Source organism: Rattus norvegicus, chromosome 5, assembly GCF_036323735.1.
Source record: "Rattus norvegicus strain BN/NHsdMcwi chromosome 5, GRCr8, whole genome shotgun sequence".
Lineage (NCBI taxonomy): Eukaryota > Metazoa > Chordata > Mammalia > Rodentia > Muridae > Rattus > Rattus norvegicus.
The window spans coordinates 60,923,997-60,946,260 of NC_086023.1; the positions used below are offsets into that span (position 1 = coordinate 60,923,997).

The following is a 22,264-nucleotide window of genomic DNA, read 5'->3' on the forward strand; positions in this document are numbered from 1 at the left end:
GCTCTTGTTGCTTATTCTTGTCAATATTTTTAGTGCGGCCACCTTCTGATATCTAATGATGCCTTGCTTCTTCCTTTTATGGCTTTTGGTCATTTGGATATAGAAATTTTCATTGGCATTAGATATAAAATAATATTGTGAGTTTTGTTTGTTACAGGGCTGTCGCACTGTTTTGTTTTCTGAGACAGGATCTTGTGTGTAGTTCAGGCTGGCCTGGAATCACTATGTAATTCAACCAGCTCCTGTCAGCCTGTCGTCTTGCCTCAGCCTCTGCATGGCAGGATTACAGACATGGACCACCTATTGACTCAGTAACTTGAGTTGTGAGTGTGACTTGGTCTTTGAGGCAAGCACCAGTTTAGCTTTGCAGTTACTTGCTGGCTTCTCTACTGAGTGAGTGTTAATGAAGGGTAACTTTAGAAAAATAAAGTGGGCAGCGAAGGAAGAATCCCACTGACTAACGGTGCATCTTCGTAAGGAAAGGTAGACACGCTTGGTTCAGTTTCATTTTAGTAAAAGTGAGGTTTCCCGTTTCTTTTAAGCACCAGCGGAAATCCATGGAGTACCCTACTTAATCTTTTTTCCTCAGTCTAATTTTAAAATGTGTATAGAGAAGAATTGTATTCCTTGTTCTGTTTTATTTATTATTATTTTTAGGGTTTTTCTTTGGTTTGGTTTGGATATAGTCTTACATAGTACAGGCTAACCTTGAACTTTGTGTGTGAAATAAAGACCAAATGACTTCTATATAAGGAAAGATGATCAAATCTACCCTTTATGGAGGGGCATAGCTTTGCTTTATAATGGTTTCACAATGCAGACCAGAAGCCCTTTCCTGAGGCTTGGCTGTTCTGTAGGCAATAGAAGAAAAACTAACAGTGAGATGAGTAATGGAAGGAGACTAGTACAGGAGACTAGAGACCTGTGTGGTCAGGCCTTGGAGCAGCCACATCCAGGGCTCATGAGGGAACATCTGCAGTGCTATGGCAGATATTACCCTGGGGCTCAGTGTCTGCCCAGGCTCTGCTGCTGAGCTACAACTCCAGCCTCTAGCAGCTGGCTCTATATTTATTTCCTTTGGTTTTTAACTTTCACTAATTTTAAAGAAATGGTTTAGAATGAAATACAATATATTCTAAATAAAATTTTCAAACATTACAGAGCTATGTGGAAGGAAATTGAGTCAGTGTCCACCTACCCCTTCTTTCTAGTCCACAGATCGTGCTATAGAGCTTTGTATACAGTCTCGTGTGTTACATGCTGTGTGCTCACACTACAAAGAGTCAGCTTTTGATTTTCCCTAAATGTCATTGTGTCATGTTTAATTTAACTTGCATTTTGCAATTAATAACACATTTCTTGCATGCAGGTGAAGAGGACAGAGGGCAGCTTCAGTTCTCTTCCCCATCACTATATACTTTATTTTTTATTTTGAGACACAGACTCCTCCGATGAACTTTGTTGTTTTGGCAGACCGTCTGGCACAGCCTAGCTTCTTAGGTAGTTGTTGGGGTATCCAAACTTGGCTCCTCATTCCTTTGTCTTTTGATATAGGGTTTCTCTGTGTAGCACTCGCTGTTCTGGAACTTGCTCTATAGTCCAGGCTGGCCTTGAGCTCACAGAAATCTACCTGTCTCTGCCTCCCAAGTGCTGGGATTAAAGGTGTGAACTACCACTTCTAGTTCCTCAGATATAAATTTAGCATAACTATTAACCATGCTGTAATTTATAAAGTACAAAATACACCTAACACCCAGTCCATCTTTTTTTTTTTTTTTCCAACTAAATAGAACACTCTGTTATCTATCCTAACTTAAGAAAGTCTTAAGCCATATGTTATGTCCTGGCTAGCTTGTATACTATCTGAAAACTATGTAATTAAATATGTTTTCTCATGCTAAATAGCTGGGGTTGGCTATGAGACTATAATTAGTCTTTCAACCCCATCAGAAATCCAAAAATGACTAATATATCTGAAAATATACGAAGCCTAACACAACTTCTAAAACTGAGACAAGTTGTAGAGACAGCTGCCTACCTATACAGTCCCCTGTTAGCAACACATTGGATCATCAGTCTTCAGCCTTCTGGCCCAGGATCGTCTGACAGACCTTGTGAAACAGGAATTAATAAGGACTACCTTATTCTGTCTCAGCAGAACTAAGCTATTTTATCCTGTATCTTGTGGCCTCTCATGAACAGTATAGATCTGTAGAAGAAATAGGCAATTTCTGCCCAGTGGCTACCTTGCCACCATGTATAACCTCACTTGTATGTAGATGCTCAGTTCCATGAAAGGGGAGCTGTTAGGAGCAGATATGTCTCAACAAATGATAAATAACATTAAATGTCACATTCTGCGGATTTCTGACGTTTTGACACCTAGTGGATTCTTGCCCCATGTTGGGCGCCACCTGTTGTGTTAAATAATTTTAAAAAAGAGGCACCTGGCTACTCTCTGGCCTGGTGGCTGTCTCACACCCCGCCCCCATGACTAGCCCTTGCCCATCTCACAGTTAGCTGTCACAAATCCAGTAAAATCAAAACTCTAGAGGCTTATAATTTATCAGTCAGATTTATATCAGTAAATTCTCAACCCACAAAATGCCCAAAGAACTCAGAGCCAATTGATATTGCTATAAGCTGCCCACTTAGATTGGACAAATTGTCCTGTAGAAATTATCCCTTACATGATATCCATAGCTACCTGTGGCTATTTATAGCCACACAAATCTGGGTCATCCTTCTCTTCCTCCATCTTCCTTCTCTCTTGTCTTTCCCGCCTCTTCAAGACTCAGCTCATCCTTCTCATCTACTGTCTAATCACAGGCTCTAGCCTTGTCTTTCACCTACTTAGTATTTTTCAGACCAGCCTGGACTACATGACACCATGTCTTCAAAACAAATAAAAGGGTTTTTTTTCTAATTGATTTTAAAAACATATTGATAATACTGAGATGGCTCAATGTTTAAAAGTGTTATTGCCAAACCTGATGACTTGTGTTCGTTCAGTCCTGGGGACCCACTTGGTTAAAGGAGAGAACTTACTCTTGCAAGTTGTCCCCAAACATTGTATGCATACACACAAACAAAATAGCGTCACACACTTTTATTCCCAGCACTCAGGAAGCAGAAGCAGGCAGGGTTTCTGTGAGTTCAAGGACAACTAGGTCTATACATGCACTATGGCATGTGTACATATCACACACAATGATAGATATAAATTAATTGGCTTGTCTTGTGACAGGATCTCACCGTGTAGCTCTGACTGTCCTAGAGCTTACTCTCTAGCCCAGGCTAGCCTCAAACTCAGAGATCTGCCTGCTTCACTTGTGCCACTATACCTGGCTTGATAAATAGGATAAATATAAACTAGTAAAAAATTAATATAAACAAGATACTGGTGTGAACTGGAAGTATACAGCACTGCAAACATGAAAACAACTCTCGTCCTTCCGTGAGCCTCTGGAAGACGACTTATCCTGGACTGGTGTGGTGGTACATACCTGTAATCCCAGCACGCAGGCCAAGAGGCAGGACGATTATGACTTTGAGGCCATCCTGGGATACATAATAATCCCCTATTTCAAAAAGTATTTTCCTCAATCCAGTTATCTACCAGGTGAGTGCAGGCTGTTCGTGGCTATTATGGAATTATGGATTATACCTTCAGAATTGTCTGTGATCCCCAGATAACTTTCAGAGCCCAGAGCGTTGTATCGAAGGCATCCACAATTAAGTGTTAGCAAGATCTGAGTGCACTGCAGAGACTTGGGAAGGTTGGACAGTCTGTGCTTTGCCTCAGCAGGCAATGTGCTTGCCAAAGCATATTCCAGTGGCTGACACAGACTCTGGAAGTGCCAGCCTACTGGGTGGAGGGAAGCTGGGGAAGACAAGGGTTGGTAGTGAATTTGGGAATAGCAGTCAGTGCAGTCACTCCCAGCTCTCTCCTTTGTATTGAAGATTTCATCCACACCTGTGAAAAGCTCTGCCATGAGGGAGACTGTGGGCCGTGCTCGCGCACATCAGTCATTTCCTGCAGATGCTCCTTCAGAACAAAGGTGAGTCCGGAAACTGTCAGTCACCTCATCCTTTGCCTTTAAAGTGGTGGTTGTGGGAGAGGAGGATCACAAATGATCCAGCTTTACTCCAGCGTAGGATTCACTGAATCCCCCAACAGAGAGTCTGGAGGGTCTCTTACCCCAAGTACAGAGGTGAAGGAAGACAGCGCTACTATGATTTAGCCACATGGGAAATGGATGCAGCCTACAAAACTCCTCACTTGAGAGTTTAGGCAGCTGTTAACGTAGCCAACATGAACACTTACTTCTCATCTGAGCTGAAGGCCAGTGGGCCCCAGGACCACTCACAGTGTGATAATTTGGTAGACTGAGTTCACTGAAAACTCGAAGTTATGGTTGCTGGAAAGGTCGCAGATTAGAACTAGTCAGTAAAGGAAACATGTGGGAAAGAACCCAAGAGAGGATCTGATGTGAAGCTCCATTTGACCCTCCTCCATGACCTTCTCGGTATCTGTGTGTGATAAGATGTAGAGACTATTCCAGCAGGAAGGCTCACAAAAGCCTGTGTGTTTAGAACATGTATTGTCATCCTGGTATGATGGACTACCTGCAAAGCCAGTCTCAGCCTCTCCTGACTTCGGTGGCTGCTGGGACCAAAGCCTGAAGCCTAAAACTGTCCAGTGTGGCCAGCCTGCTTCTGTTATATGCTTAGACTACCCAGTTGACACAAGCCCTAGACAAACAGTGGCATTCGACTAACAACGGTAACAACAGTACCTCTTGAGAGCCGTGTGCAGAAGCCAGAATTGAGGATCCAACTTCAGCCCTAGGTAGTGTGACTAGACATCTGACCATCGAGCTGGATTGGGCTTTAATGTCCGTTTCTGTTTGTAACCAGAAGACGCACAAAGTCTTATGTGGATGTCTTGGGATGGAGCCTTCTAAGTAATGATCTGTCCTGCTGTCTACCAGGACCTCATTTCAGTACTGTCAGGACTTCCTCTAAAGACATAGGCTAGGACGAAGACACACCTTAACAGTTGATGCTTTTTGTAAAGTAGGTAAGGTCTGAGCAACAACCGATCCCCAAATTGTTTTGAGGATATCAGTTTAATGGATAAGCTTCAAAATAAAAGAACAAAGAAAACGGCATAATTTATTATGATGGCAGCTGTGTGAATCTTATGGGGTATTTATACTGAAAGCCACAGCACGTGTGGCTATAGCCCTCTCTGTAAGTACAGGATTGATGACTGAAGGAGTTGGGAGTGTGGCTTAGTGATAAAACATGTGCTTATGGTGTAAGGCTGGAGCTCAGACTTCAGAACCAAGAAAAGAACAGGACTTTGAGATGTTGCGATTTAAAAATCACCAATTTTGTAAGGACCAGAGGTGCTTGGTGATTTTGGAACGAGAGTTGCAAGTGGGGTCAGAAACAAGCTACAGATAACTTCTGTGTGCTTGCATTTCTCTCCAGCAGCCCCAAGTCTGCTTTCTTGCTCCATGCATGCTGTCCCCATGCTTACTAACCCATGCAGTGAGTGTGTTCTTCAAAAGCTTTGTAAGTGAAATTTTGCAACTCTTTCTAGTTGGTGTGAACTCTATAAACCCTTTTGACAAGTTAAAAGTTATCTCAGGAAACTGATATCATTGCCCCACCATTTAACCCCATGGGTTTTTATTTTTTTGTTTCGATTTTTGAGACATGGTTTCTTTGCGAGGCCAGGCTGGCCTTCTTGTTTCACAGGCTTGCCTATCTCCTGGGTGCTGGCTACATGGTTGTTTCACAAAATGCTTCTTTTAGTGGGGTGAAAGCAAATTTGGACAAGTGTTGTTTCCATTTTTTTTTCTTTTTTCTTTTTTTTCCTTCTTATTGGTTTATATTTTGTTCTTTTGAGACAGGGTCTCAGTATGTAACCCACACTGTACCTCACAGTACTGCCCAGGCTAGCCTTGAATTCAAAGCCTGCCTCAGCCTCCAGAGTGCTGAGATTATAGGCACACACCCAGCTAAAAAGATTCAGTTTCGGGGTTGGGGATTTAGCTCAGCGGTAGAGCGCTTGCCTAGCAAGCGCAAGGCCCTGGGTTCGGTCCCCAGCTCCGAAAAAAAAAGAAAAAAGAAAAAAAAAAGATTCAGTTTCTTACACCGCGTCATTTATTTACAAAGTGAGCCCGGTGCAGCATCTAGGCAGCCAGGCTCCAGGCTCCTGACACCTTATAACTCATTCAATTCCCCGTACATCATCCTCACCACACACTTTCCACATGATTGTGCCTCAGCAAATAGCATGTGGTAGGCCTTTGAGGCTCCGCTCACAGGGTTGAAACCATTGTCATAGAGTTCCACAGTCCAAAGGCCTGCTTCTCTTCTTGGTTGTAATATTTTCAGGATATGTGTTTTCCCTTAGGTTAAATGATGGCAAATTATTACCTACTTTCAGTTTTTAAAAATTAAACTTCTATGTTTTTAATGAGGTAATTTTTTGAGACAGTCTCACCTAGAATCCATTGTCCTGACCCTGCCTCCTGAGTGGAGGCTTCCATAGGTAAGAGCTCATCTTCCATTTTCCATTCTCACAGCTGCTTGTCATGGTTTTTCTGTCTGTGCCCTGGTCAGGAAATCATGTTTTGATGCCTTTAGGAACCCCTTTCTTTTCAGACTTGATAATTCCTGATCTGCTCTGGGTTTCAGGACCAGACCACAGAGATTGTTGGAATTATACTGGAATTGTATTGCATGGAAAGTCAGGAAACTGGAGTCTTCTGAGAGAAGCACACTGACATGGTTGGGCTAGCTGCAGGCTGGAGCCGATGGCTAACGTGTTATTCTGTATTCTTCTACAGAGGTCATTAGTCCCTCCTAAAGCAGCTTCTGTTTCTTTTTCTTCTCAGGAGCTCCCGTGTACCAGTCTTAAAAGTGAAGGTATGACTGTAAGGGGCACACGGGGATTTCTGGAATGTGTATTCATAAAATACTTAATGTGTCTGTCAAAATACACTGAAGAAATGTTTAAAATTTGTTCATTACATTTATAATTTTTATGGTAAAAGAAGGAAAGAAATCATCCATTGAATTCTAGTTAGTAGATTTGTCTTTTTAAAAATTGAGCTAAATACAACTATGTGTGCAGCTTACTTAGAAAAACATTTTAGAAGTAAATCAAACCTGGTGTGGTGGTGCGTGCCTACAGTCCCAGAAGTCCGGAAGTAGAGGCAGGGCAGCTGAGGATTTGAGCTTCTAACAGCACTTTCGGGCCTGCCCGCATTACCCTGCATTGTTGCCTACTTTGAAATCAGTACGAGGCTGAGATTCTCAGCTGATCAAAGCTACTCAAGCCTGATGGCCGGAGCTCAGTCCCAGCCCCACATGAGCAGATGTGTGTAGCCCACCATTCCTCTGCACGATGGGAAGTACAGACACGAGGACTGGCTAGACACTCAAGGCTCGGCTCAGTCTAGAGTCTCTTAAAGCTACAGATACAACAAAATACCTGCCCAGACAGGCGAAGAGAGAGAACAGACTCCTGAAAGTTGTCTGTGACCTCCAGCACACATACTGTGTCAAACACAAAGATGATTTTTTAAAGTTATCTTAAAGATGACTTAGTGTGCGGTCATGAGAACAAGAGTTACGCTAATAAGCCGGGCACTATCCACATGTACTCCTGGCTCCAAGTGGCTACAGGTTCTAGCTTCCAGCCTGGCTAGGAACACTGGGGCCCGTGTTCAGGGAGACCTTAAAAAGAATTAACTGAAAGGCAAGGGCTGGAGAGGTGGCTCAGCAGTACTGGCTGCTCTTTTAGAGGACCTGGATTTGGTTCTCAGTTCCTACACAGGGACTCACAACCGTCTGTAACTCCAATTCCAGGGAATCTCAGACACTACTCTTCTGACTTACTTAGGCACAGTCACACACGTAGGACACACGCACGCACGCACACACGCACGCGCACACACACACACATCCTTTGGGGATTGTTTTCACACAAGCCTGGCCTGGTTGCCAGGACTACAGGCATGTTTTACTCTACCTGTCAATAGCTTTGAAAATGTTCTAAGGTGTGGTACACATGAGGCTGGATTTATTTTTTTGCTCTTGATGCTTGACCCCTTGGTGCCTGGTAGGACTATGGGAGTCTTCCTTAGCCTTTGATCCTGATCTCCCACACTACCTGCCAGTCTCTGTCTTGTCTGAGTCACCCTAAAAGTGGTTTTGGAGAAGTTTGAGATGACAGTATGTACAGTGTATCTGTTTTGTTGTAGTTGGGAGGAGAGCAGTGTCTAGGATGGTTCTGTAACAACAGAAGAAACTGAAAGTGGTGAAGTTCACCCCACGGAATTAGCCAGTTTAGAGCATACAGCTCAGTGGCATTCAGTACACTTGAAGGATTATTTAACATCACCCTGTCTATGCCAAAATGGCTTCTTTATCCCAAAAGAGACCCAGTGCTACTCACACTCACAGCCCTCATTCAGCCTTCCTGTAGAACTGACTCCTGCCAGTGTTCCGCCCCTCTGGATTGTTACGTATGATTACTGCTCAGTGTGTGCCTTGGTCTATTTCATTCATCATTTTTTTATCCATTCGTTAGCCAATACCTATTTAGGGGATTTCTACCTTTTGGCTACTATGAATAATGCTCTATAAAACTTACACATGACCTTTTTTTCTTTTTGAGCCAGGGTTTCTATATTCAAACTGGCCTATATAGTCAGAGATGTACTTGAATTTCTGATCCTCCCAGCCCCCTGCAGAATGCTGGAATTGTAGGCATGTACCACTTTCCCTGGTTTTTAAACAAGTTTTCATTTAAGTAACTTTTAAACTTTTTTGATTTTATTTATTTTTGAGTCAAGATCTCACCTGTAGCCCAGGCTAGTCTACCATTCACTATTTGTGGCCCATGCTAGCCTTAAACGTGTGCTGCTCTTGTCTCAGCCTTTTATTTCAGAGCTGTGACTGTAAGTTTGAGCTACAACACTGGATGCTGGGTTTTGTTGTTGTTCTTTTAGGAGACAAGTTCTCCTGTGTCCAGGGCTGGCGGAGAACTCACTATGGATCTAAGAATAGCCTCCAGCTTCTGATCCTCCTGCCTAAACCTAAGCCTGGGGTTACACACATAAACTTGGTTTGTGCAAGTTCTAGCCCAAGCAGGGATACATAGTGGCCAAAAAACCCAAACAAACCAGCAAAGACCCTGTAGCTGTCAGAACTGGATGTGATGTGGGTTGATTTTCCTTTCTGTGGCCACTTGTATATCTTCTGGGGGAAAGATCGCTAAGTTTTTGTACTCTTTAAAAGCGGGGTTGTTCTTTCTGTTGTCAATTTGTAATATATGTCAGAATCTTGGATGCTTTTGAGGTCTGTAATTTATAAATGTTTCTGTTCTGTAAGGTGTCTGCCATCTTTTTATGGTGTTCTTCAGTTTCATACACAAAAGCCTTTTGTTTTCTTGAGTTTGTGTTCCCTGCCTTTTGAGTGTGCCTTAGGTGTCCTGGCCTCCTCCTGCTCCCACTTCTTTTTGGTGGGGATTGAACCCATGGCCTCACACATTCTAGAGCAGTGCTGTAATGCTAAGCTGGCCTAGTCTTCTTATTACTTTAGAAAGCACATATAAAACAGAACTACATACCATCTTTTCGTGTTGGTGCCAGGGCTCACTTAGGCCTTGAGCGGGCTGCCTAGGCTGCCTGCCACTGAGTGCTTCTCCAGAGCCCACTTGAATTTTTGTTGGGTATATATATGTACTCCATCTGCAAAAAATGATTACACCTTTTCTCTATACTCTCACCCATACTATGTATTAATCAGCTTTGGTTTTCTGTTTTCACAGGTAAAAGTAATATTTTAAAAGTATTTTCATCATTTATTTATATTAATTACATTTATATTTCTTTAGCCTACATTCACTTAAATGTGAGTTAAATGAGTGTTTACACCTTTTGCATGTTTATTTTTTTCTTTAATTGGCTCTAATAGATGCTACATTCATGTGTGACAAGCGGTGTAACAAGAAACGATTGTGTGGACGGCATAAATGTAACGAGATCTGCTGTGTGGTAAGTGGACTTAGCATTTGTTGGTGTTATCTGATGCCATCCATTTGGAAGCCTCGGCCCTCTGGAATGTGAGCCAGATTTAGAAATAATGGGAGGGGCCCCTAAGCGGCAATCAGAGAGCTCTTCTAGTCCGCACATACACACGTTGAGCAGACACTGCCTTTTTAGGCTTTCTGTGCCGTCAACTTACACAGAGGAAGATATAGAGAAGACCCTATCCCTGAGACGATTTGATTTCTTTTGTTTTTTTAATTTTGTGGATATGTGTTGGTCATTGTGGAGGTATACTTAGATGCCAGCGCAGGGACCTGCAGGAGCTAGAAGTGTTAGCTCTCTCTGGAACTGGAATTTAGGCAGCTGTGGGCAGTCTAACATGGGAGCTGGCAACCAGTCTGTCCTCGTGAGATGGCTCCCAAGACAGCTGAAGATGAGAACGGTCCTTTGCAGTGACTTTTGCCCCAGCACAGACTGGTGTGCACTTAGCAATTTGAGCAATTCAGGCACTCATTGGGCCTGATCAGAAGCCAGAATGGGTTTCTGGGTTTGTTTTTAAATATAGATTCTCCATCTGTTGCCATAGCTGACCTACCTAGAACTTGCCTTGTAGGCCAGCCTTGCCTTTAACTCAGATCCACCTGCCTCTGCCTCTGCCTCTGCCTCTGCCTCTGCCTCTGCCTCTGCCTCCCAAGTGCAGAATACCAAGTAAAGGCATGCACCATGACACTTGACACAGTATTTCCCTTTAAATTTTCTATTTTGCAGCTAGGGAGATAGTAAAGTTCTTGCCTCACAAGCATGAGGACCTGCTTGGCATGGGGCCTAGAGAGGTGGCTCAGTGGTTAGGAGCACTGACTGCTCTTTTAGAGGACCCTGGTTCAATTCCCAGCACCCACATGGCAGCTCACAACTGTCTAACTCCAGTTCTAGGTGATATACATGCAGATAGAATACCAATGCACATGAAATAAATCTTTTTTAAAAAATGTTGGGCATGGTGGTATGAGTTTGAATTCTAGTGCTAGGGGACAGACAGGAGAATCCTTGGAGCTTGCTGGCCAGCCATTCTAACCTAGTTGGTGAACTCCAGGTTAATGAGACCCTATCTCAAAGGAGGCAGAAAATATTAAGGTTGGCCTCTGGAATCTGCACACATTCACACACGCACATGTACCCTTACAAGTTTAATATGAAAGAAAAAAGGTTTTTCTTAACAAAATGAAGAGGGATGGTAAATATTGTGTTTTGATAAGTCAGTGTTTGGAAGCCTAGACTTCCTCTGATTATTGGAAAACTCAGACCAAAGCAGAGATCATGCAGTGAAGCCCGCCCAGTGTCCAGCTACAGCGAGTGCTCTGCTCAGTCTTGGAGCTCCTGTTGCCCCTGCTCCCCTTCCTGATGATGGTTCTGAGGCCCTTCTCACACAAACTTTCCTTCTTAAATGTGCACAGCTGGTCTTTATTCTGTTTGTAAAGTGGAGAAAACAGTGCTAACAAATAGAGATCTTTCCTCTAGGACAAGGAGCACAAGTGTCCTTTGATTTGTGGGAGGAAACTCCGTTGTGGCCTTCATCGGTGTGAAGAACCTTGTCACCGAGGGAACTGTCAGACCTGCTGGCAAGCCAGTGAGTGCCTTCGCCATGGACTTAGAGTTTCTGGAGCTGCTCGTAGCCCCACATGGCTTCATTCCCAGCCCTTGGGGACAGAGGCAGGCAGATCTTTGTCGGTTTGAGGTTAACCTGGTCTACATAATGAATTCCAGGACTACATGCACCAGAGCTACATAGAGTGGCCCTGACTAAAAATGAAACAAAAGTTTCCTAGAAACTTTGAGCCATTGGTTTGCTTAGATTAATATGGATTACTGAACTAAATGTTAACATTTCAGACAGACACCAAAATACATTACGATAATGAAGGTCCAGGAACAAATAAATACATACATATCTGTGCATGTCATTGTATGTACATCTGTGTACAAACTCACAAAGGCTTGTTTCATCGTTTCCCTCAGGCTTTGATGAATTAACCTGCCATTGTGGCGCCTCTGTGATCTACCCACCAGTTCCCTGTGGGACTAGGCCTCCTGAGTGTACCCAGACCTGTGCGAGGATCCATGAATGTGACCATCCAGGTGAGTCACTACAGTCACCACACCTCACGGCCTGCTCTCATCTAGACTTAGGTGGTGCTGTGCAGAGTGCTCCAGCCCGCTGGCTCGGCAGCGTGCTCGTCTCTTAGGTTCCAGTGTTGTAGCAGGCACGTCCAACAGTCGGGAAGGAACCCCAGCTTCTTGTCTTTCAGAGACTTCTCTTCCTTTGCTGCCTCTATGTTTGATGCATATTTCAAAATTGAACATAGTTTTAAAGATGAAATGTTGTGTTAATTAAAGATAACCTAGTTAAAGCCGGTGAGCTAGGTCAGCAGGTAAAGGTGATCACCTGGGGCTGGAGAGATGGCTCAGCGGCTAAGACCACTGACTGCTCTTCCAGAGGTCCTGAGTTCAAATCCCAGCAACCACATGGTGGCTCACAACCACCTATGATGATGTCTGATGCCGTCTTCTGGTGTCTGAAGACAGCTACAGCATACTTACATATAATAAATAAATAAATCTTTCTTTAAAAAAAAAAAAAAGGTGATCACCTGAGTTTGCTTTCCTTGTCTCTTGTGGTGGAAAGAGAAAAGCAACTCCTGAGTTGTCCTCTGACCTCCACACACGTGCCGTGCCACATACACTCTTACATGCATGCGTGCTCTCGCGCGCACACACACATACAGTGAGAGAGAACAAGTAAGTAATAATATAGCAAAAAATTATTGGACTTGGTTTTTGTTTAGAGAAGCAATATTAAATATTAAATTATACAAAAATATAAGCTCAAAAGATTGGTGTTATGTGATTTTTATGGTACTTTTTAAAAGATTTATTTTATTTTTAACTCTGTGTGTGTGTGTGTGTGTGTGTGTGTGTGTGTGTGTGTGTGTGTGTGTGTACTTGTACATTCCCCTTTTTTCTAAATGTGAGGTCCTGCTGAATGTAATGATGTTGTAAACCTGGTTGGTTTTGTTATGTCTTCACATGCTTTAGAGTGTGTTTATTGGGGTGTGTTCCGGGGTATTGAGATAGTCTTAGTTTATAGCTGGCCTGATCTCCGGCTCGCTGCGTCTTATCAGGCTGGCCTCAGATTCTCGCTCCTGCCTCCGTGCTGAGGTTACAAGCATACAGCATCATATCTCAACTATATCATACCAATTTGTATTCACTCGCTGATAATTATTTTGAATTTTATTTGTGTGCTGTAACATGCATAGAGGTCAGAGGACAACCTACAAGAATCGGTTCTCTCTACCATTAGTTCCCGAGGATAGATCTCAGGTTATTGGATTTGGTGACAAATATCTTCATCTACTAAGCCATCTTGCCCATTTTTATGTGTTGTATGGGTGTTTTGCCTCCATGTTTGTCTGTCTGTATAACAGTTGGATACAGTGTCCACTGAAGAAGAGGGCGTTGGATCCCCTGGAACTGGAATGATGTTTGTAAAGTGCCATGTAGATGTTGAGATCAAACTGGGGTCCTCTATCTTAACTGCTGAGCTATCTCTCCCGCCCCCAGCATCGATTTTTAAAATACAGTAGAATGTATTTCCTAATGTTGAAACCCTTTAATACAGTTCCTTGTGTTGTGGTTCCCCCAACCATAGAATTATTCTCATTGCTATTTCATGTCATGAGTTGTGATGTAAATATGTTTTCCAATGGTCTAATGCAACCCCCTGTGAAAGGATTGTTCAACATCCCCTCCATGTACTCCCCCCACAAAAGAGGCAGCAACCCACAGGTTGTTACTGGATAAGCCACCATTTTCCCAGTCCTTTTTATGTTATTGGATATTTGTTTCAGTTTTTCTCTCATAATTGCTACAGGTACCAGGCCAAAGCCATTTGCATTTTCCCTATACCCAGTGTAGTTGCTAACTGTTGTCTGGGGTCATATTGCTGTGTGACAAGACTTACAGATACATAGATGTGGGGCCCACCACAGATCAAAGTACAGATACCACCAAAATCCAACTTGGTGAATCAATGACTTTAATTGAGGTTATTGACAAGAATGGTGAGGAATTTCTTAGCAGAACATAAATGACTCAGTGACATCTGGATTGACATAGCCCACCCCAGCACAGGTCACAACAGGTTGTGGAGTGTCCTTTCCTGGTGCCTCCCTTGGTCTAAGTCTCCTCCAGACAGCTGGGCTTGTTAGAGATCGATTCTGCTGTCTGTTGTTGTTGTTTCAGGTACTTCCTGAAACTGTTTTGAATTCCTGTAGTTCTGGTTTAGGGGCTTTTCTACAGGGAATATTTCTATCTCAGAGGCCACTTACACAACAGGTGCATTGCTTCTCTACCAAGCCCTGTGAAGTAACTCCAATCACTGGAAATGGAATACCCCGCCATGTGACTTGAACTTAGAATCCTTAGTAAGAATTTTGTCTTTCATGTGTGTGTGTGTGTGTGTCTGTCTGTCTGTCTGGAACTTCATAGAATTAAAAACATTTCACATTATGAGGTTCTCATGTTCCTATAGACTAGTTGTCAAAATCTGTATGTACAGATGGGCCTGGTAACGAGGCAAGGCTCGTGCTGGAAAGAAGGACATAAGCGAATATGGAAGCTCAGGATAGGAAAGTAATCAGTAGCATCATTTTAAATCATTTTCTAAAGATTACTTTATATGGATGGAGAGTTTGCCTTTTAAGTGTTGAGCCATGCGTGCAGCAACAGTAGAAGCATTTTACATGGACTAAGTGATAGATGTCTGGACATTGCTTATCAGTGCAGTCTAAAACAGGCAAACAGAACAGGTAGACCAAAATGGCTCTCTTGAGATAGGAAGGCTACTCTGAAGGCACCTAGAGTTTGCATGTCTCTGGAACCCGAATTTGAGTCCTCTGGGAGAGCAGCAAACTAACTGCAAAGCCATCTTCCTAGCCCTAAGGCCATTTTTCAGTACTCAACCATAAAGCAAGATAGATTTTAACTCCCTATTGTGACCATTTAGAGAAAGCGCTAAGTCTGGAATTTGAAAGTGTGGTGCCATTTATAACATGTTTATAAATTATTTAGAAATTATTCCTAAAGCTGTGCTTCTGTTTTTGCAGTATATCATTCTTGTCATAGTGAGGAGAAGTGTCCCCCTTGTACTTTCCTAACTCAGAAGTGGTGCATGGGCAAGCATGAGGTAAGTTTTCTCTCCTGAGTGTTCTTTGCTCCAGTCAGAAATGTGTAATTTAATTGCTTAAACATTGTTAGTCTTAGTTCTCAAAATAAATACAGTCCAGGAAGCAGGTATCGCCTTTCTAATATCACCTTTTTCATTATATAGTAAAATTTGCATACAATAAAAGTTACCAGGGGCTGACAAAATGACTCACAGGTAGAGACACTTGCCTTACAAACCTGACAACCTGAGTTTAATCTCTCTAACCTACATAAACAGTTGACTTCTGGCCTTTACCTACATGCCATAGCACACTGGCATGCACACACACAGTAATAATAAAGTAAAATCGATTTTTGAAATGTGTATGAGTGTTTTACCTGCATGTGTATCTGTGTGCCTGGTGTCCATGGAGGCCAGAAGAGGACATCTGATCCCCTGGAACTGGAGGCATAGGTGGGGTTGTAAGCTGCCGTGTGGGTGCTGGGAATTAAACGTGGATCCTCTAGAACAGCTCTTCTGAACTGCTGAGCCATCTCTAACCCTGCAGCGTCTTAATCTAATTACAACCAAGAAATGCAGCTGACGTGACCATGAGAGCACATGCTGGGAACTAAGTCTGGAAGAGCAGTGTCTGCTCTCCACTGCTGAACCATATCCTACCCCCAACACTAATTTCTTGGCATATTTGGGCCAGCAAGATGGCTCAGTGGATAAAGGCACTTGCTGCCAAGTTTGACCTGAGTGTGCTCCTCAGAGCCCACTTGGTGAAAAGGGAGAACCAACCCACAAGTTCTCTAACCTCCATGTATGTACACATGTGTGCGCACGCGCACACACACACACATTAAGTACATATGGAGGATGGACATGATCAAAGTACATTATATATGTATGTGAAATTCTTAAAGAGTACATTTTAGATGTTGGCTCCGCTGTTAGAAGCACTTGCTGCTCTTCCACAGGAAGAGTTCCCAGCATCCACATGGCAACTCACAACCATTTGTCACTCCAGTTCAAAGAAATCCTGTGTCCTCTTCTGATCTGAAAAGGCATAAGCCATGTATATATACATGCAGGCAAAACACTTATGCAAATAATTAAATAAATTTTAGAGACAAGTGTTTATTTAGGAGCCGGCCAGATGGTTTAGTGGGTACAGGTGCTTGCCAGGTCTGGCAGCCTAAGGTCAGGCCCTGCATCACGTGGTAGATGAAGAGACCCGGCTTTCACAAACCGTCCTCTGACAAGACGCAGGGAGCATGGCATGTTGTGATCACACACACGTGTTGTAAATGCATATTTATTACAGACAGTTAGGAAAGTACTGTTTTGCCAAAGGCTTTGCACATGTTAGGTGTACTGGTTAGTATTAAATGACACAACTGTCTGACAAGAGAAGAGAGTTTTAGTGAGGAATTACTTAGACCAGGTTGGCCTGTAGCTTTGTGTATGGAGAATTGCCAGTTAATAGAATTAAGAAAACACGGGGTCCTCCTTGTGTAGGGTAGAGAAATCAAGCTGAGTAGCAAGTAAGAAAAACAAAAACAAAAACCTGACGAGTAGTGTCCTCTTGCTCTCACCTGTGTGTGTGCAGCGACCCCTTGCTCTCTCACCTGTGAGTGTGCAGCGACCCCTTGCTCTCTCACCTGTGGGTGTGCAGCGACCCCTTGCTCTCTCACCTGTGGGTGTGCAGCGACCCCTTGCTCTCTCACCTGTGGGTGTGCAGCGACCCCTTGCTCTCTCACCTGTGGGTGTGCAGCGACCCCTTGCTCTCTCACCTGTGAGTGTGCAGCGACCCCTTGCTCTCTCACCTGTGGGTGTGCAGCGACCCCTTGCTCTCTCACCTGTGTGTGTGCAGCGACCCCTTGCTCTCACCTGTGGGTGTGCAGCGACCCCTTGCTCTCACCTGTGTGTGTGCAGCGACCCCTTGCTCTCACCTGTGAGTGTGCAGCGACCCCTTGCTCTCACCTGTGAGTGTGCAGCGACCCCTTGCTCTCACCTGTGAGTGTGCAGCGACCCCTTGCTCTCACCTGTGAGTGTGCAGCGATCCCTTGCTCTCACCTGTGAGTGTGCAGCGATCCCTTGCTCTCACCTGTGAGTGTGCAGCGATCCCTTGCTCTCACCTGTGTGTGTGCAGCATCCCCTTGCTCTCTCACCTGTGAGTGTGCAGCGATCCCTTGCTCTCACCTGTGAGTGTGCAGCGATCCCTTGCTCTCACCTGTGTGTGTGCAGCATCCCCTTGCTCTCTCACCTGTGAGTGTGCAGCGATCTCTTGCTCTCACCTGTGGGTGTGCAGCGATTCCTTGCTCTCACCTGTGGGTGTGCAGCATCCCCTTGCTCTCTCACCTGTGGGTGTGCAGCGATCCCTTGCTCTCACCTGTGGGTGTGCAGCATCCCCTTGCTCTCACCTGTGCAGCGATCCCTTGCTCTCACCTGTGGGTGTGCAGCGATCCCTTGCTCTCACCTGTGGGTGTGCTGCTGAGCTCCTGAGCTCCTCCTCCCTAGCTTCCCTGCCATAAGGGATTAACCTGGAACTGTGAGCCTACCGCTGTGACTTTTTCTTAGGGTGTCGTGTCCCAGCAACACACCCTAAGCAACACATAAATGAGACTAGAACAGAGATCAGACTGAGGAGTAAGGCTGTGGCTGTGATAAATCCAACCATGTCTTTGGAGGTGGAATATGGAAGACTTGGGGACAGGGCTGCAAAACCCATTGAGTGCTATTGGCAGAGCTAAATGGGCCAGACTATTGGGAGCATGGAAGAAATGTGTGCCCTTTGAAGCTTCCAGGGGAAGCAAGAACTTAATCAGGAATTGGGCCTTATATTTAGTATTTTGGCTTAATAATCAGACTATGCTGAAGAAAAGCCATGATTGATGAGAGATCAGCACCACTGAGGCAGAACCTTCTGTGCCTCCTAGAGACAATAGGAAGTATGTCCTTATGGTCAGCACAAAGCAGCTAACAGAGCTGTTTCCAGGGGCCAGGCTACATCTCAAGCCTGACATTGAGATTGTAAGAGTTACCTACCACATGGTACTGGTTTTGAAGACACAAAAAGGGTCATGGAGACCAGCTGAAGCCAGACACCATATGGTAGGGTCCAAGTCCCTACAGAGAGTCGTGGAGAAGCCATTGGTGAAGGCGAAGCCTCAGTAGCAATGGAGACCCCCCCAACAGTATTGGAGATGCCAGAACTGTGAGAGCTGCTGGTATGGAATGGATCCAGCCTAAGAGAGAAGCTATGTGTCCTGTGGATGTGAGTTGAAGACATGAGGCTGCCTAAGCCCTCTGGAGCCTGGAAGATAATACTATTACGATTGAGTTCCACATGTTGGACATTGACCTACAGGATTTTGGTCTTGCTTTAGCATAGCTGTTTTTATGCCCTAGTTCTTCCCTTTTAGAATAAGAATGTTTAAGTATGTAACTTGTTTTTTATTTTGCAGGAGCTCACAATTAAGAAACTTTGGACTTTTAAAGAGACTTTGGACTTTTGAAGTGTTGGAATTTTTGAAGACTTTGGGGGGCTTTTTTGGAGTTGGACTATATTTTATATTAAGATTGTTACCATGAGATTTGGGGACAAGAAATGGAAAGTTATTGCACAAAGTGACATATTTGTTTGTTAAGTTGACATGAAATGAATTGTGCTGGTTTAACTGTCAACTTAACACAACCTAGAATCACCCAGAAAGAGTCTTAGTGAGGAATTGCTTAGATCAGATTTGGTTTATGGGTGTGTCTGTGGGGGATTGTCTTGATTGTTAATTGATGTGGGAAGACAAAGCCCACTGTGAGAGGCACCATTCCCTAGGCAGAAAATCCTAAACTGTGTGAACAAAAAAAATCAAGCTGAGCAGCAAGCAAGCAACATGCATGTATTCATTTCTCTCTTCCCTTGACTGTGGACATGATAAGACTAGCTGCTGGAGTTCCTGCCTTGACCTAATGCAATAATGAGCTGTAACCTGGAATTGTAAGCCAAATAAACCCTTTCCTCCTCTATGTTTCTTTTTGTCAGGCTATTTTATCACAGCAACAGAAATGGCAAGGGTCCTGTGACTCATCTATATCCCTAGCCAATGAAAGAAAATTGTGTTGTATAACCAGGGATATGTGATACTTGCTTCTCCTACTCCAAGATGACATATTTTCTAACCTGCTCTTGTTACTTCATAACATAATTCTTGATATCTGTAACATGTTTTCAATATTCTTTTATCTTTAGTAGACTTTCTTTTCTGTACATATTTCCTATGGTAGTTTTGTTTGTTTTACTCTGTAGCCCTGGCTGGCCTCGAACTCACAGAAGCCACACTGCCCAGCCTCCTGCGATAGCTCTTAAGTCTCTATAAATTGTGTGTGTATGTGTGTGTGCATGCGCTTGCTTAGAGGCAGGATTTTATATTGGCCTCAAACTTGCCATGTAGCCAAACATCTTGAATTCCTGTTTCTCTTGCCTCTGTGCCTCAGGTGCTGTGATTACAGGCATGTGCCACCGTGTGCATATTGTGAATCTTACTTTCTCTGTTAGCTTATCTACCATAAAATACTCGTTTATTAGCTTTAGTCAATAAATAATAATCGAATATGTAATCTATGCCGGGTAACAGAGGAGGTGTGGGGTGACTGAGAAGTTAACAAGACCGACACACCCCTGCCTATATGGATCAATCATTCAGGGATGGACATGTAGTCAGAAACAGACAGTTGTGAGTAGAGTAATTTGAGGACTGCAGAGTCCTGGGGAGATAGTTCCTGCCAAAGAAAGGCATTCTAGAGGAAGAAGCTCATACAGGACACTAAGGTAGTACAGTAAGCCAGGCATGAGTCATGCATGGGAAGCACAAGGTCTCCCTAAGTCCAAAGTGACTGGGAGCATGTGTGTTCTACATCTGGAGGCCTCCAGTGTTAGAAGTCAGGAGTCATGGCAGCTGGACACACTAGCATGTGCTTGTAAATCTCAGCATTAGAAAGGCTGAGAGGCAGATTGAGAGTTGAGGCCAGCCTAGGTGACCCATGACAAAATTAAAAAGTCAAAAATTATCTCCACATTCAAGGGCTTTTGAAGGAATTTGAGGGAATCTATGAGAGTGACCCTGAAGCCGAGCTCAGTAGCTCACTCCTGTAATCCAGCACTTGGGGAAGTGTGAGCAGGAGGATCAGTTCACAGCCAGCCTGTACTGCGAGACCCTGTTTCCGAAAAGTAATCTTTGATCCCATAGTAATGAATTTCCAATGTATTTAACAGCCATGGGAGACCTAGGAGCAGATAATTTCTCAAGAAATAAAATGAGTTGGGAGTTTCTGTTGCCTCTTCATTTTTAAAAGTGTGTGTGTGAGAGAGAGAGAGACAGAGAGAGACAGGTGGGGGAAGGCGTTGTGTGTGGAGGTAACGGGACAGCTCAGAGGAGTTGGCTCTCTCCTGTTTGGTTCCTGGGAATTGAGTCAGTTCATTGGCTTGGCTGCTTGTGTTTTTCCCCAATGAGCCAATTTCCTACCCCTGCCCCTGCCTTTTTCATGACAGTGTTACCTTAAGTTATCAGCTGAGAGATGTGATGACATAAGTGAATATCTAATTGCATAATACAGCCCTGCAGCAGCACCAAAGGTATCCCTGTACGTTAGTTTTTCAACTCAGAGCCCCATGAGACTGACTGATGATGCATTTCATCCTCCTAGTTTGTCATAAGGGGTATTAGAGGTTTATTTCAAACTCATTCATCCTACCTCACTGTCTTGAGTGCCAGGATCTACCGTCATAGAGTATTTTCAAGGAGTCCCTAGTTACCTGGTCTCATCTTACCAGCTGGGGAATTTTGGGTCACCTGGCTGCTGCCACTCTGTTATACTTAAACAGAGTTCCCATTTGTTTTTCTTTCCTAACCATTTGGACACCTGAAAATCTAATTACCTTTGCCGTGTGGTGGTGGTGTATTTCCTTAATCCCAACACTTGGGAGGCAGAGGCAGGCAGATCTCTCAGAGCCAGTCTGGTCTACAGAGTGACTTCCAGGACACTCAAAGCTACATACAGAAACCCTGCTGCCCCCAAAAAACTTTTCAGTTAAAAGAAGTTTGTTTTGTTTTAATCTTTGTAGCTATGTGTGCTGGTGCAGGGGGCAGAGGCAGGTAAATCTCTGTGCTTTGAGACCAGCCTACATAGTAAGACCCTGCCTCAAAACAAACAAGCAAAAAGAGCCAGGCACAATAGCGTGCATATGCATAGAATCCTAAAATCAGGAATCCAAAGCCACCCCAGCCAGCCTTGGCTATTGGAGAGCCTGTTTCAAAACTCCCTAAACAGGGCTAGCTACATGGTTCGACAGGCAAAGGATCCTGCCACCAAGCCTGACGAAAGCCTGAGTTTAGTCCCTGGGACTCACATGGTGGAAGTTGAGAACCAACTCCTCCAAACTGCTCTTTGACCTCCACATGGATCCCGTGACACACATACTAAATTCATGCATGTCAAAACAGAAACATACAGCTCTTTTCTAAAGAGTCTAAGGTCTAGGAACATAACTCAGTGGTACAGTCTTTACCTAGAGTGCCTGCCTGAGGCTCCCAGTTCAGTCTCAGTGCTGTATAAAAATGGAAGGTAAAAGAATGCATTCTGAGAGTGAAAACTCACCCAGAACCCACACAAAGATGAGAATCTGGCTACTTCTGTCTCTCCTAGTTACGAAGCAACATCCCCTGTCACCTGGTTGATATCTCTTGCGGATTACCCTGCAGTGCCATGCTACCCTGTGGGATGCACAAATGTCAAAGACTCTGTCACAAAGGAGAATGTCTTGTGGATGAGGCCTGCAAGCAGCCCTGTACCACACCCAGAGCTGACTGTGGCCACCCATGTATGGCTCCCTGCCACCCCAGTTTACCCTGCCCTGTGACAGCTTGTAAAGCCAAGGTAAGTGTCAACTCGGCTGATAGTGAATCCAGAATTGACTTCA

The 22,264-nt window shown here is 44.0% G+C and overlaps 1 protein-coding gene across 4 annotated transcripts in view; it reads left to right on the forward strand.

The window, feature by feature from the left end:
• Nfx1 (nuclear transcription factor, X-box binding 1) overlaps positions 1 to 22,264 on the forward strand; it is a 58,750-nt gene that overhangs the window by 23,857 nt on the left and 12,629 nt on the right. For 3 of the 4 annotated variants that reach the window (XM_063287600.1, XM_063287601.1, NM_001024784.2), the window contains exons 10-16: positions 3,964 to 4,061; positions 6,915 to 6,945; positions 10,003 to 10,082; positions 11,595 to 11,703; positions 12,093 to 12,212; positions 15,242 to 15,321; positions 21,991 to 22,221. In XM_063287600.1, coding sequence (XP_063143670.1) covers positions 3,964 to 4,061; positions 6,915 to 6,945; positions 10,003 to 10,082; positions 11,595 to 11,703; positions 12,093 to 12,212; positions 15,242 to 15,321; positions 21,991 to 22,221 — 749 coding nt within the window. Of the gene's footprint in view, positions 1 to 3,963; positions 4,062 to 6,914; positions 6,946 to 10,002; positions 10,083 to 11,594; positions 11,704 to 12,092; positions 12,213 to 15,241; positions 15,322 to 18,755; positions 19,315 to 21,990; positions 22,222 to 22,264 lie in introns of those variants that run through there. The other variant, XM_008763623.4, reaches the window with a different exon arrangement.